At 37.4% G+C, this 14,066-nt stretch overlaps 1 protein-coding gene across 1 annotated transcript in view; it reads right to left on the bottom strand.

Moving 5' to 3' along the window:
* SORCS2 (sortilin related VPS10 domain containing receptor 2) overlaps positions 1–14,066 on the bottom strand; it is a 574,544-nt gene that overhangs the window by 100,610 nt on the left and 459,868 nt on the right. Inside the window, exon 4 of the mRNA XM_061993219.1 lies at positions 2,640–2,804. Within this exon, the coding sequence (XP_061849203.1) occupies positions 2,640–2,804 (165 nt within the window). The remainder of the gene's footprint in view (positions 1–2,639; positions 2,805–14,066) is intronic.

The following is a 14,066-nucleotide window of genomic DNA, read 5'->3' as shown; positions in this document are numbered from 1 at the left end:
ATCAGACTTCTAAAAGAGACAGATTAAAGCCCCCTGCTGTCTGCATGTATTTCTTATTTCATCTAATTTACATATGATGGGTTTTCTCCTAATATCTCTGATAGGAGATTAAAAAAAAAAGCAAGTAAAACTGTTCTTCTCTGATCTGGGAATAAGTCACCAGTTCAGTTGCTGATTGTTCTGAGGGAAAGTGAGGAGTAGTAAGAAATGTTTTTGTTTTAAAATGACAGGTTCAATGACAAATGAAAAAAACGTCATGATTATGTAGTATGTTTTACTACAGAAAACCGACAATATTAACAAGTAAAGATAAAGGCTGAGGTAACAGCATAAACTCTACTGCTAAACATGTAAAAGTTGAATTAGAGATAAAACATTATTTCCCAGGTACTCGGTTTTGTTCCACTGCATAGTCAATTAAAGCAGGTAAACCACAGTTCAGGTAAGAAACTACAATCAGGACTCAGATTGCTTACTTGAGCATTCACTAAATGCACAGACAGAGAATCAGGGACTGAAAAGCCTTTGCCCTCAGAGCTAGATGTATTAATGATGGGACCGCAGAGTCAGGTTCTCTCTGTTAACTTTCTGATCTTAGTTTTATTAAGCGAGTTGGAGTTCACTGCAACCACTGTATTTTATAGCATACAGCTTCAAGCGACCTCCTGGGAAGGAGTGATGTGTCTTGGAACGGCCTAGATTGTGCAGGACAAGAACCTATGCTGCTTCTTCAAACATTTGCCACCACAGGCATTACAGAAAAGATAACCATTGTCTCGACCATCTTTCTAAAAGAGTGGACCCTGTTCAGTCAGTTACTTGCCTCAGTAGATTGCTACAGGTCTGGAGGAGATAAAATCATTTAATATATTGTTCTAACCTTGATGTCTAAGGTGCAAAGAAAGACAAGAATTCAGGCTCCTGGCAAGAAAGAAAAGAACTATTTAGGATAAGGGACAACACTGGCACATGAGCAAAAGGATATAATTTTGTCATGGATGAATTTCAGAAGAAAATGAGAGATGATTCCTGACATTAGAACAATGATTTTTGTGCAGTAGGACCAAAAAAGACCAAACCAAAACCCAAACTTTTTCTCCTCACATATGTGAGACTGAAGTCTGGGAGATATGAATGAACAGCTTAGCATAGCGTAGAAGGAAATCCTTGCAATTTTACAGTACGGGAAGGCAAAGCAGGACTAACAAGACATACTCTAAGAGGACTGTTTAATTGATAAAGTAATTCAAACAAATAAAAAAATAATGTGTAACTAACTTCTGTGTACATAAAACTTTCTTGAACTAAAAAAATGACTCATATGTTTTGTTTTTTAACAGGTACACCTGATAAAACTACTAAATGAGATTAGATATGAAGTGAAAACTGTTATATTAGTGGACAGCTAAAGTCTCTGGCTTCAGTAAACACATCTACTAGATCTCATCATTCTGTTTATTATCACACACGTGATAAATGTGTGGAATTACGTTTTTAAAAAATTGAAAATGCTTTTCTCAGTTTTGCCATTTTTTTATCCTTTCAGCATCTGAATGAACAATTAAGATCTACTGCATCCATGTCAAGGTTTAAAAAATCTAGAAGCATTTATATAGACTCAGTGAATAACTGATTGTTATTCCTTATGACTGAAGTAGCTAGAAAAAGATAGTGTAGATTCGAGGCAGTAAATGGATTAATCCAACCACATTGACTGGATTTGCATTCATTTATAATGTCAGCTAGAGGCTAGAGTTTTTTAAACAAAATCTAGGGTTCTGAATGACAAAACAACTCATATTTCGCAGCACAAAATAACATCCCAAATAAAATCAGAAATTGTGACAAATGCTGGTGATGAGCCAGTAGACAGAGAAGCATTGTTGGTTGCTATTTATGAGGACAAAAAAGAGGACAAAAGATAGAGATGAGTCCATACCACTATCAGGACCAGAATCATAGTGACTTTACAGCTGTAGATTTGGCACCATGGAAAAGAGATAAACTACACACTTACACATTGTGTGTCCACTCATCAGTGCTTAGTCTAAACCATACAGACAAAATGACTTTACAGTTTGACCAGAAGAAATCTGAAAGATGGCAAAAACTTAGAAACATAATAAAACTCATGAATTAAAGTGATATAAATATACTGTAAGAGATATAATTATTCTACATTTCAACAGATTCATTGATTCCTCAAATCTTCTTCTGCTGTATGACTGTGCAGGTTATTTTATATTACTTTATTTTATATCCCATGAACAGCCTTTGGAGGCACTATTTCAGCTTCATTAACTTCCTACTACACTACAAATTACAGAGCAATTGCTTATGGTCACTTTCTAGGGAGGAGCACATTTCAGAGGTACTATTTAACTACATTATGAAGGAGGAAAAAAAATACCAATACCCATTTCAACTCAAAATTCCAGTATTGGAATTACCATGAAAACAAAGATTTGGACATGAAGAAAATCTATATTTAAATAAACCTCCAAACCAGAATATTACTCACTTACAACTAACTAATGTATCATAAACCCCAATCCTATTCAGAATATCAGAACTGGTTTATACCTCCTTAACAAAATAATTTCTAAATTTAAAACAAATGCAGTATTTTCAAGCTTTACCTTGCCTTCTTTGGTGTAAGCAAGTACTTTATCTTCTTCTTTCGGGTGAAAAAGGAGAGTTTCCACAAAGAAAGTAATGGGTTGTTTCTGGAAAGTCGCTCCTTCATCGGTGCTTATGAAAAGGCTTCGGTCACGGTCATTATGGGAAGAACTCACTAGAATTATCTGAAAGACAAAAAAGGTAACGTATTCAGAAGACTTTTCTCTCTAACAGACAGCACAGTCTTGTTTTTCTTGTGTAAATGGTGGATTTTGTACACATCTTATCAAAATTATGCAGACAAGAGACTCGAAAGGATCAAAGAGATAAAGACTGCAAGATCCTATTAAACTTCCCTGACTAAATCTGTGAATGTTAAATTCTGTAACTTCTCTTACAAATCACACCAAATTGATCTTGTTCTGCCATCTCTACTTAAAATGACTGGCTTAGATTTTGGTCCTGTGCAAGATTCACGAGGCCACTAAGAAAATCTCCAGACTAACAAAAATGATTAATACTAGTAATGACTCATTTTAACATCTCCATATAAATACATCTCTTTACCTAGCGAGGCTACCTTTATAAGTACTAAATGTAAAAATGATCACTGCTATAGTTATCAGAAGAAAGACCAGAATGACCCATGAGAAAGAACTAGTCTTTAACATGTCTCCATTGCTTCATCATTCTCCTCATGATAACATATTCTGTATATAAAGGCAATCCACTTTGATGTAGAAAAATATGTCAATAAATTACTTGCACTTCCTTTTCTCATCCAAATAACACCTTGACTCAAACAGAGTAACACCTTAAGCTGTCTCCTTGTGTGAACTTCATGTCATTTTCAGCAACAAAGAAATTCTCCCCACATAATTTTATCAGGATTTCACTCTCTTCAACTCCTGCAGCTTTTGCATTTGGCCAGAGAGTTACAGCATGGTTTTAAAAATGCCAATGAGAGGACCTATTTTTATTGAATTTCCAGATCAAAGAGACCCAGATTGCATTCAAAAAGGTGCTTTTATCAACTGATAGTCTTCGAACAAAACAAGGATTTTTAAAGCCCAGCTGGGCTCTATTTGCCGTACACTTCAGAAACAGTTTAAAATATAAAATGAAATCCTGAATTCAAAACGTATTTAGAATATTCAGGAAATCATAGAATGGTAGGGGTTGGAAGGGACCTTTAGAAATGATGCAGAAGACATCACAGATTAGGGTTGGCTGTGATACAGTGACTGTAAGTGGCTTACAGAGGTAAATGTTCACAAGTTCTGCACACAGAATTACAATAATGTGAATACAGAGGAGGAAATATATCAGACATAACAGTAAAATTTTTATGAAGTCACCTTTTAGGAGTAAAGAGGAAGTAAAAAATTCGAAATTTCCAGTGAAAAACACAAACATGACAGCTGCACTAAGCCCTTAGAGCGATTGGTCTTGTGGGAAAAACTAGAAATACAACATTTGGAGATGCTCTTATTTGGCAGGTTACTTGAGCATATGCATTTGTACTTGAAGCATATACAGAGTTGCTGTAATTTCTGCATAGCTTTCATATACCTAAAACAGGACACATATTGAAGTACACTGTTGAATGAGAGACAGAACTGCAAACACATTAGCGTCTATGGTTCACTGCTGAAACCTCACACTACAGTATATAGTAAGTCAAATCTAGTTCTATTACCTGTGTGACTAGGTCAGTCAGAAAAGCAAGACAATAGCCCATAACCTTGCTATGATCTTGTATTTTTTAAAATTGTATGCTTTACCCAAGGGTAGGAAACTGTCATTCTTGTTGAAAAACTTCTATAAATGACATCTTTGCCTGTGCCATCCTCTTATTCTTACTGTATCCAATGGTTTCCTCTCTCTTGATAAACTCTCCAAAACAGTACCTACATTAACTCCAAGTATGCTGCTGGCAGCCTAGATAGAACATTCAAAGATTCCAGTAACACACTTATTTGGCAGGTTTATTGCAGAGGGCACGGCACCAACCTAAAACTGATTCTGGCTGTCACATGCTGCCATGTCCCTTTTCTTGCACCTCAAGGTGGAGTGAAGAAGCATTTATGTCCAACAGAGGTTTGTGACTTCCTTGCCATGTTATCATCTTCAACTCAGGCTCAAGATAAATAGTTTTCCTGGACCTGAGACCCCGGCTTAGCTTGCAGTGTGTAAAAGTTTTTCCGTGCTGTATCACTAGAAGCAGTACAATAGTAATTCCATTTAGAAAACTTAATATCTTTGGATTCAGTGTTCTTATCCAAATAACACTTGCTGTAAAAATCATTATCTTCATTCTCTCCTGTTAATATTTTTAAAAATGTACACAAATACATATCAATAGAGCATATACTCCATAGAAGGCTTGAACTGCACTTGCACAGAAGGGTAATCTCTGCACTACAGTGGTATTGTTTTGCTTACTCTTTCTGGCCCCAAAAAATCTTACACTTCCAAAAAAAAAAAAAAAATCAAAATACTGGCTTCAAAATAGTTAAAGAAATAAGGTTTATAAAATTGAGAGTGGCTTTTCACTGTTAATGAGCTTGGAGTACAGGCACGTGTAAGTTTCATAGTGAGTAGACCCAAGAGCAGCTTGCAGAGAACATCATCCTAGAAACTGAAGTCATAAGAAAAATACCAGATATAATGAAATGCAAACATACTGTGATATTTGCTAATGCTGTCCTTCAAAAATATTATGTATTTTTCAGAGATAATATCTAGCAGAAAAAAAATAGTCAAAAGACTGTAGACATCCAAGATACAAAGCAGAGTCCCTGACTACATTTCTATTCACACATATCATAATTCATTTAACAAAATATTTTTGAATTTCACTCAGTGTTCTGATTTATATTTCAGTAGTTTAAACTGATCATTTTGTGCCAGGCATATAGATTTGCTTCCCACAGCTAACACGCTGGGTGCTCAGGCATGCCTGCTGGCTAACGCTACTTGCTGAGGAAAATATTCCAGAGTGAAATTGTACTCACGTTATATGATTTCCATATCAAGTTTTATTTATTTTGTAAGTGGAAAAAATAGCAAAACTTTCCTGCTGACAATTGATGAAGGGATGCAACTGGGACACACTATCTGGAGATCTGACTAACAGTGATTGCTGAGGGTCTTAACTCAAAATAAACAACTACTTGCTTGAATAATTATGTATCCAAAAACCAGAATAGATTTTAATCACTTTTAAATTTAACTTAAGCTTATTTTAAATACCTTTTTGTAGAGCATTTGTCCCTCCTATTTTTTTTTAATGTCAGGTAAATGAACTACAATAACATATGTATATACATTCAGATCAGATGTAAATCTACAACAGTTAAGCAGAGATAAAATAATATTTCAAGGAGATAAACTATCTAATAGATTATAAAGATGAGTAAAAATAGGATGTGTTATAGATCAACAGAAAGGAAAGCAAAAATGATTTCTAATAAAAATGAAAAATACTACAGCATGCTAACATATGAATTAAAGTATTCCAAAAATAAAGAAAATCTGCTTTTCCTCATTTCAGGAAAAGTTTGTGAGGCAGGAGTCAATTTAAAAGTTAAATCTAGGTGAATCTGCTTCTGCAAGGGGGTTGGACTAGATGATCTCTAAACGTCCCTTTCAACCCTACCATTCTATGATTCTATGATTAAATCAATGTATTTAATCTGCTTTTCAGGTCTGATTGTCCAACATACATGTCTAACCATTCACTCCACTGAGTGGAATCACAATCTGAGACCCAAAGGATAAAAAGACTGACAGCTTAGGCTTGTGTACCATGCTGCATCTGCTATTACCATGAAGACTTGGAATAATCACAGGGATTACTAGGGAGTCTTAACTGTGGACTTGGCAGCAACTCAAAGCTATGCTGTAATTTCAAGTGGCAATAAACACAGGATATTAACATGCATCATTTGCACTGTGTCTGAAATATAACTCCCCTCCCCTCAGTTTAGGTCCAATCAAACTGTAAACTCAAGATAAATTTGATCTTAATCAGCACTTCCTCTAAACCAAGGCAATCTTCTAACATATTACAATTGTGCCCTTTCTTTGAGCTTCAGCAACTGATCTTAATTTTAATTCCAGCTTTATTTTCCTCTTCATTTCTCTAGAATTAAAAAAGGAAAAAAAATAAACTTCAAAAACATCATCATGAAGAAATTTTTAGACCCATGGCATTTGACTTGCCACAGGAGATTTCTGCAGTAAGTGGGGAGAGAGATAAGACCATTTTTTTATTTGATAATCCCACATATAGTCAGAAAGCAAGACACCTCACGTTCCTCAGCACTCTCAACTGTCCTTGAAGGAAGAAATCTCCTTTGGGCCGAGTAAGAAATCAAAACACATAAACTCTTTAAGCATACAGCAGTCATGCACTGAGAAGTCATGTGTGCCTGGGAAGCACCTACACCTCTTCAGTAACTGCCAGTAGACTCAACCCCCATTGGACACCGAAGATTTGGCTGTGGGTATTCTATCCTAAAGAGTGTTGGACTTCCTCCAGCAAAAAACCTTAATGATGCAAACTTATAAGCCATTCCCAGGAAGGTCAATTAATTTCCATTAGGAACATGTAACACTTAGACAAAGGTTCTTCAGGGAACAAAAGACCACAATTAGTCTCAAGTACCAAAGACCTGAGAATTGCCAAAGGGCAGGGAGAGCTTAATTGCCACTTAAGGTCCAGGACAAAACAGACCAGGCTACTTGGGGAAGAAAACAGAAAGCAATTTAATCCAACACCAACTAAAGCATAACCATAAAACCCCAAAACATAACCAACACAAAACAACACACAGTAGTACAATGATGAAGAGCATAACCAGCCCTTTAAGACCACCTTCTCCCCTCTTCCCGAGATAAGCGTCCTGATCCCAATGTCTTTATCTCCTCCCCCACTGAAGAGCTCAAGGGGCAGGGAATGGGGGTTTCAGTCAGTCTATTCCTGATGGCTTCTGCTGTTTGTCTCTCCTCAGGGCAGGCGGCCTCCACACCAGTCCTCCCTGCTCCTCCGTGGGGCATCTCACACACATAGAATATAGAATTTGTGGGCTGCATGGGCTGCTCTGATGTAACTTAATCTGAAAGGCTGCAGCTCCTCTCTGCCTCTCGTGTGGGGCTGCTCTGTGGCACGCAGGCTCTCCAGCACAGCCTGCACTACGGCCGCCTCCTCACACAGTCTTCCACCCGTCCAAGTGCATTCACCCGGAGCTGCTGGTGGCTCTCAGTCCTGCCATTGCCCTGCACTGGTTGCAGGGGTACAGCCTGCGTTCTCACCACAGGTTGCAGAGGGGTCTCTGGTCTGTTGGTCCTCCTTCCTTCCTCCTTCTCTGACTGTGGGGTCCATGTGGTCACCTCCATCTTGTACCACTCCTACAACTCCTCCTAAGCACTTCAAATTCCTGTCCCTAAATAGTGATGGCAGGGGGGCCAGATTGGCCCAGTAGGGCTGGAGGTGGGTCTGAACCCAAGAGTTGGGGGAGAGTTCTGAGAACTCTATACCAGATCTTCACTGCAACCCCCTGCCCCTGTTATCAAGCAAAAGCGACTCCTCGCTAAACCATGACAACCAGAAACAAGGCTGCTGGACATGGGCAGTATCAAACTCCTAGTGAGACCATCACATAAACCTGTATGTCTTCATGTGTTTTGAGGATAAATATTCCATGTGGCACAATTGCCAGTTTCACAGCAGTATTCATAGAGCTTCACAGCATTGCAGTCACACCCTCAACATTTTACAGATTAACTCATCCATTTTTTGTGTTTTTACAATTGACATTATTTATGTGTTATTAGATACGCTTGGCTGATACAGAAATTACTCTAGCTTCTGTTCCCAACTGTAAATGAGATTTTGCTTCTCAGATGGTATTCATAAAACACACAAGGTAGACTGACAATGGTTATGATTTTTATCTTGGATAATATGAAAGACCTGATAACTCAGAAGTAGAAAAGCTGCAGAGTGAAATACAGTCCCTTTACTGTCATAGGGGTAAAAACAATATCTAAAGAATCAATCTAAAATAATTCCAAAGAGTAAAATAAAATGCCTTCTAGATAGTAGTTTAATCTTGTAGATTTTTCCCTGGAAGTTGCACCCAAAATCACTCCTCACAAATTTTAGTTATTAGTGAATCCAATCACTAATGAGTCACTGAAAATTAAGAAGAGCTAGAAAATCAGCTTCTGTGTGTAACTTAATTCTGTAAATGCACATTCATTGAATACATAAATGTACATACATCCCAGAACAGTATATTACTTTTCACAGTAAGCATCCTCAGTTTCCTCTGGAATCTGTATTTACTTTCTCTTGAAGAGCCCTTTTCAAGCTGACACACAGATGCATTTCAAAACAGCAGCTAATCTCTGTAAGAACTGTCATAATGGAAGAGAAGGTGGGAATGTTAAGGAGAAATATCCGCTATGCTAATCATGTAACCTCAGGAAACAATCAAAGGCCATCTGAAGTCATCCTGGTAGGACTAGTGGAAAGCTTGTATTGGTTTCATCTCCCCTGTGTGGTGGTCAGTTCATTTATCATTCGGAATATCACAACTGAAGCCGTAATATTATTTATCTGGTACAAGTAAAATAGGTACTTTAGGACGTGGAGTGAATACTAAGAGCTTAGGATCTTAAAATAAGCTGATTACTAACTAAGCAGCTGGTAACACAAGACATGCTGAAAAGGGAATGAACAGAGTTAGAACCTTAACAGAAAGGTGTGTTCATAGCAAGAAAGAACAACTGGCTCACATCATTAACTAGGCAAGCCTGTAATGTTATAATCTGATCATAAAAAGACATAGTTTTGAAATAGCTGGCTTTTCCTTGGACATTCACTATAATGGAAGCAAGTTTAAAGCTGGTTACATGTCATAATAATGACTGTCCACAAAGAAATAGCTACAAAAGTTCTGACTGATGTTAATGACCAGCCTGAAAATTCTGCCCTGTTGCACTTGTTGGCAACCTGTATACATTTAAATCTGACAGTGAACCCCTCAAAGACGCTGACTGTGCCAACTCTCTAAGGGGATCCTATGTACAGCTCAATTCTTCCATCTTCTTTAGAGAAGTGTCAGGTAGGAAAAGCAAGCTCATCAGTACATCTTCCCTCCACAGGAACAAATCTCATCTGTTTAAAAACACTTCACAGCAGTAACTCATATCACCAGCCCATGAATTCTAAAAAACCAGCACACGTTACACAAATCAGAAATTCGGTATTCCTGCAACAGAGAGAGGTGTGACTATGTCAAAGGTCACAGCAGAGGGGGAGGATAAACAGTACTTAGCATCTTCATAGATAGTCTTGAGTAGCTATTTTTTCTAATGCTTTTTGCACCTGCCTTGCAAAGCTAAGATACACATACATTGCTTATCTTCTGCAAAATACATTGGTATTTATATGTGTAAGTAGTTCACTAATACAGAAGACCTTTAATATGTTGATCTCTTGGCACAGGTTGAACTTATACTGAGAGGAAGAGAAGCTTTATTAGGTATCTAAGGTTGACATAAAGGAATCTGAACCTTACTGGAAAACCAAAGAACTCTTCTGTTTTCACTGTAAACAGCCAAAAAAGTAGGGTCTATAACAAATAGTTTCAATGTCAGCTATTGCTGATTCCTCAAAATTGATTATTTCATGTACCTGTTGTACAGTTTGGGCATCCAAAAAGAGCAAAATTTAATGTTGTTTTGTGGGATGATCACCATATTCATATATTTACATATTCAAACAGTTTCATTTCAATCTTTACACTCTAGTATACCAGGAACTAACTCAGATATTCTTTCCCAGTATGCTCTAAATCAGCAATGTGAGTGGAGAAAAGCACTGAGGAAGGCACAGTGCCAACCCTTCCCATATCAGGAGAATGTTCCCTAACCGGGTTTTATATTGCCTTGTGTGTCTTGGAGAGAAGCAAAAAATAAAGGACAAAGAAAAAAAAAAGGGGGGGATTTTTCATTGCACAGCAGAAATGGGCAAGTTTCACTCTTTCTCACCAGTATCTTCACAAACACTAGTATTTCCCAGACAGAACAGGCATACACCAATCTTTCTAGCTCAGTCATTCACAGATTAATCTAATTCAAGAAGTTATTTTACAGACCTCTAATAAAGCTGAAATATATTCTGCCTGAAGACATCACAGAGCAAAAATATGAAACGTCTCCCAAACAGGATAATGGATGCACAACAAATGACTGCATATGTGTGTTGATCTAATTTAATGAAAAAACAGGTCAAAACAGTTCCTAGTTGCCAGTCATTAATTTGCCAGCAGCAAAACAGCACTATGCTCAAAGAGAAATTACATGGGTGCTAATTTTTGAAAGGGAGAAAACATGAAGGAAAGAAAGCCAGTTCTGCTGGTTAAAAATATCAGTCATATGGACCTCATCAGGACCTCATCATCTTGTGTACTAGGTAAATAAGATTTGCCTTAAAAATATTACAGGTGTGCCTTTTGGTCTTTTATTATGAAACTCAGTTCTATTGTAAAACTGCATAAGAACTTTCTGGGAAAACTGTAAAATGGAGCTCTCAAAACACTACTCTGAGGAATCTCACTTTGCACAAATCATCCCCTCTAATCCGAAATACTCAAGAGGTTCCCCGTATTCTCACAACCAAAGACCTTCCTATAATGGTCCCCAGAAGCCCCTAACGCCAGTTGAGGCATCAGCTTCATGCACCTCTGTTCCTCTCTCTCTCGCTTCTATGGAGCATTTCTTATGGAGATCAATATAATTAACACCACTGTTATACATAATAAAGAAAAAAAAGTACTTTCCAAACTTGGATGTCTGTGTGTACACATCTGGAAATAAACAGAGGCTCATGCAAGCAGATAGGCTACATTCAAAGTTGTTGAAGCAGCTGGCTGAAATCACTGAGAGCTTTGAAAGGCTCCAGTGCTTGGCAGAGGTTCCTGAAGACGGGAAAACAACAAACACCATGCCGATCTTAGCATCATCTATAAAAGTCTCTTAGATATGTCTCACACTGTATTGCAAATTTGTCTGTTCCTATATCTAAACAGGTACTATGAAATGAGCTGGTGAAGTCTTTACCTCCCAAAGAAGCATCTGCTTTTTGAGAGCTATAGATGCTCTCCTTAACGGAGGTCTGGGTACAGATAAAGATTGAACATATTTTCTCTCCTAGACCACAGTGGAAAATATAAACCTGGGGAAAGGAGTTGCATTGAGCAAATCTTTCAGACATGAGCCACAACTGATTAGGTGGTTTTGAAGGAGAAAATGGAAGGGAGAGAAGAAAAAGAGGCAGAGCAGCAGAAGCAAGTGCTAGAAAAACAGTAATTATTTTTCACTTGAATTTGGCCATATCTCCATTATGTAGGCTACAAAGCTTAATTATAAAAGCTCTTGCTATTGAAATATTTCCCCTTATCTTTGATATCCAGTCCAAATGGTCTGGAAAAAAGCCCTTGAAAAGCAGAAAGGAAATGTCTTTTAAAGTAAGTTTTGGTCCCATTAGGGCGAATCTCATTAACAGAAAAAGGACTTCACTGAAGAATAGAGCTTTTATATTCAGAAGCCTACAGTACTGCTGTGCCTGATTCTAGCAGCGCTGTAGATAATAAACCTTTCTCCATCAGGGCTTAGATTTTCGCAGTTGTAAAGTTCCCATTTTATATTGAGGTAGGATTTTAGTAAATGCACATACCTGACACTCACTGCACTTGTTTTCTCCAGGTGTACTTGGGATGTGTGTTAATGTGACCTTTTGAAAGATGGTGTATAAAACATTTTTTTTGTACTGAAAAGAATCATTTTGCCTTAACTCGATGTATTGCAGAAAATTTCCATCAGGAGATTTACCAGCATGATTCCTAAGGCCCATAAGGGAATTAGGGAGAGAGGGCATTCCTTCTGGGGCTGTTCCACTCAAAGCACATGGATAGAAAATTATTTTGAGACAGAGACATTGACTTTGCAGATGATCTGTTAGAACACTCGCATGTGTTGTTATAGGAACAAGTCTCGATATCTTCCCAGTCAAATGCTGTTAACTAGATGTGTACATATTTGCATATATTTGAGAGAAAAAAAAGCCTGCATGTCTTCAAAACCCAAACAGAAAAAAAAAAGTTCTTTTGCTCATTTGCTAGGTTGGAAAAACTTATGGGCAAAGGTTATTATTTCTATATTTGTTCCCAAGCATGTTATTTTTCTCCTTTTCTGTAAATTTTAATGAGAAGTTGAAAAGTAAATAGGAAAGTAAGTTAAATGAATGCCCAAGCAGTTCTACTAATTCTCTTTCTCCCAGTTTTACTAACATTTAATCTTCATGAAAAGTTTGTAATTAATCCAGGGGATTTTTAATTTTTTTTTTTTTTTTTTTAAATCATAATATTTTACTAAAAATGAGAAGCTGGAGAGTTCAGATCCTGGCAGCGTGTTTACACACATAGAAGGCAGATAGGAAGATTTCAGGAGCTTTCTTTCTTGATAAGAATACAGTTGGTGATTCCACTGTGAATTATGGCTTATACTGAAAATGAAAATCCAAGTGATAGTAGTATTTTCCTTCCAAGACAGATAGCTACATAGCCCAAAAACATCAGACCAAGGATGGTCTGATGGAGGTTTCTATCATCCTTATGAGGAAAGGCTGCAGGAACTGGGATTGTTTAGTCTAGAGAAGAGGAGACTGAGGGGAGATCTCATTAATATTTACAAATATCTAAATCGTGGATGTCAGGAGGTTGGGACATCCCTTTTTTCTATAGCAGCTACCAACAGGACAAGGAGTAATGGGATGAAGCTGGAACACAAAAAGTTCCACTTAAACGTAAGAAAAAACTATTTAACTGTTCAAGTGATGGAGCAGTGGCACAGGCTGCCCAGAGGGGTTGTGGAGTCTCCTTCCTTGGAGGTCTTCATGACCCACCTGGACATATTCCTATGTGACCTGATCTCAGTGAACCTGCTTCTGCAGGGGGGTTGGACTAGGTGATCTCTGAAGGTCCCTTCCAACCCCAACCATTCTGTGATATTCTTGGGATACCAATTCTGTTCTTGAGTCAGCAGGAACATTGCAAACTGATTCTTTTGCAGATTTTAGGATTTACCGCATCTAAAATGGAATCCAAATGAAATATTGGTCTTATCAGTGACAATGAAAAGATTTTGCAGCAGTTCTTGAGGCTGTAACACAAATGTCTTGTGAGACTTTACATACATCACAGTATCTCTACGTTTCACATCAATACCAACAAGATTAAAATAAAAATATGTCTGTTATAGGTGGTGTTAAAAGAAAAATCGAGGAACTACAAAACCAGAGAAATTCAGGAATGGAAACAAAATATTGAAAAAATTATATTGACAAGAATAACTGCATTTCAATAAACAAATGA

This window comes from Colius striatus, chromosome 3, assembly GCF_028858725.1.
Source record: "Colius striatus isolate bColStr4 chromosome 3, bColStr4.1.hap1, whole genome shotgun sequence".
Classification (NCBI taxonomy): Eukaryota; Metazoa; Chordata; class Aves; order Coliiformes; family Coliidae; genus Colius; species Colius striatus.
Note: the sequence above shows the minus strand (reverse complement) of the source record. Positions and strands in the feature narration are given on the sequence as shown.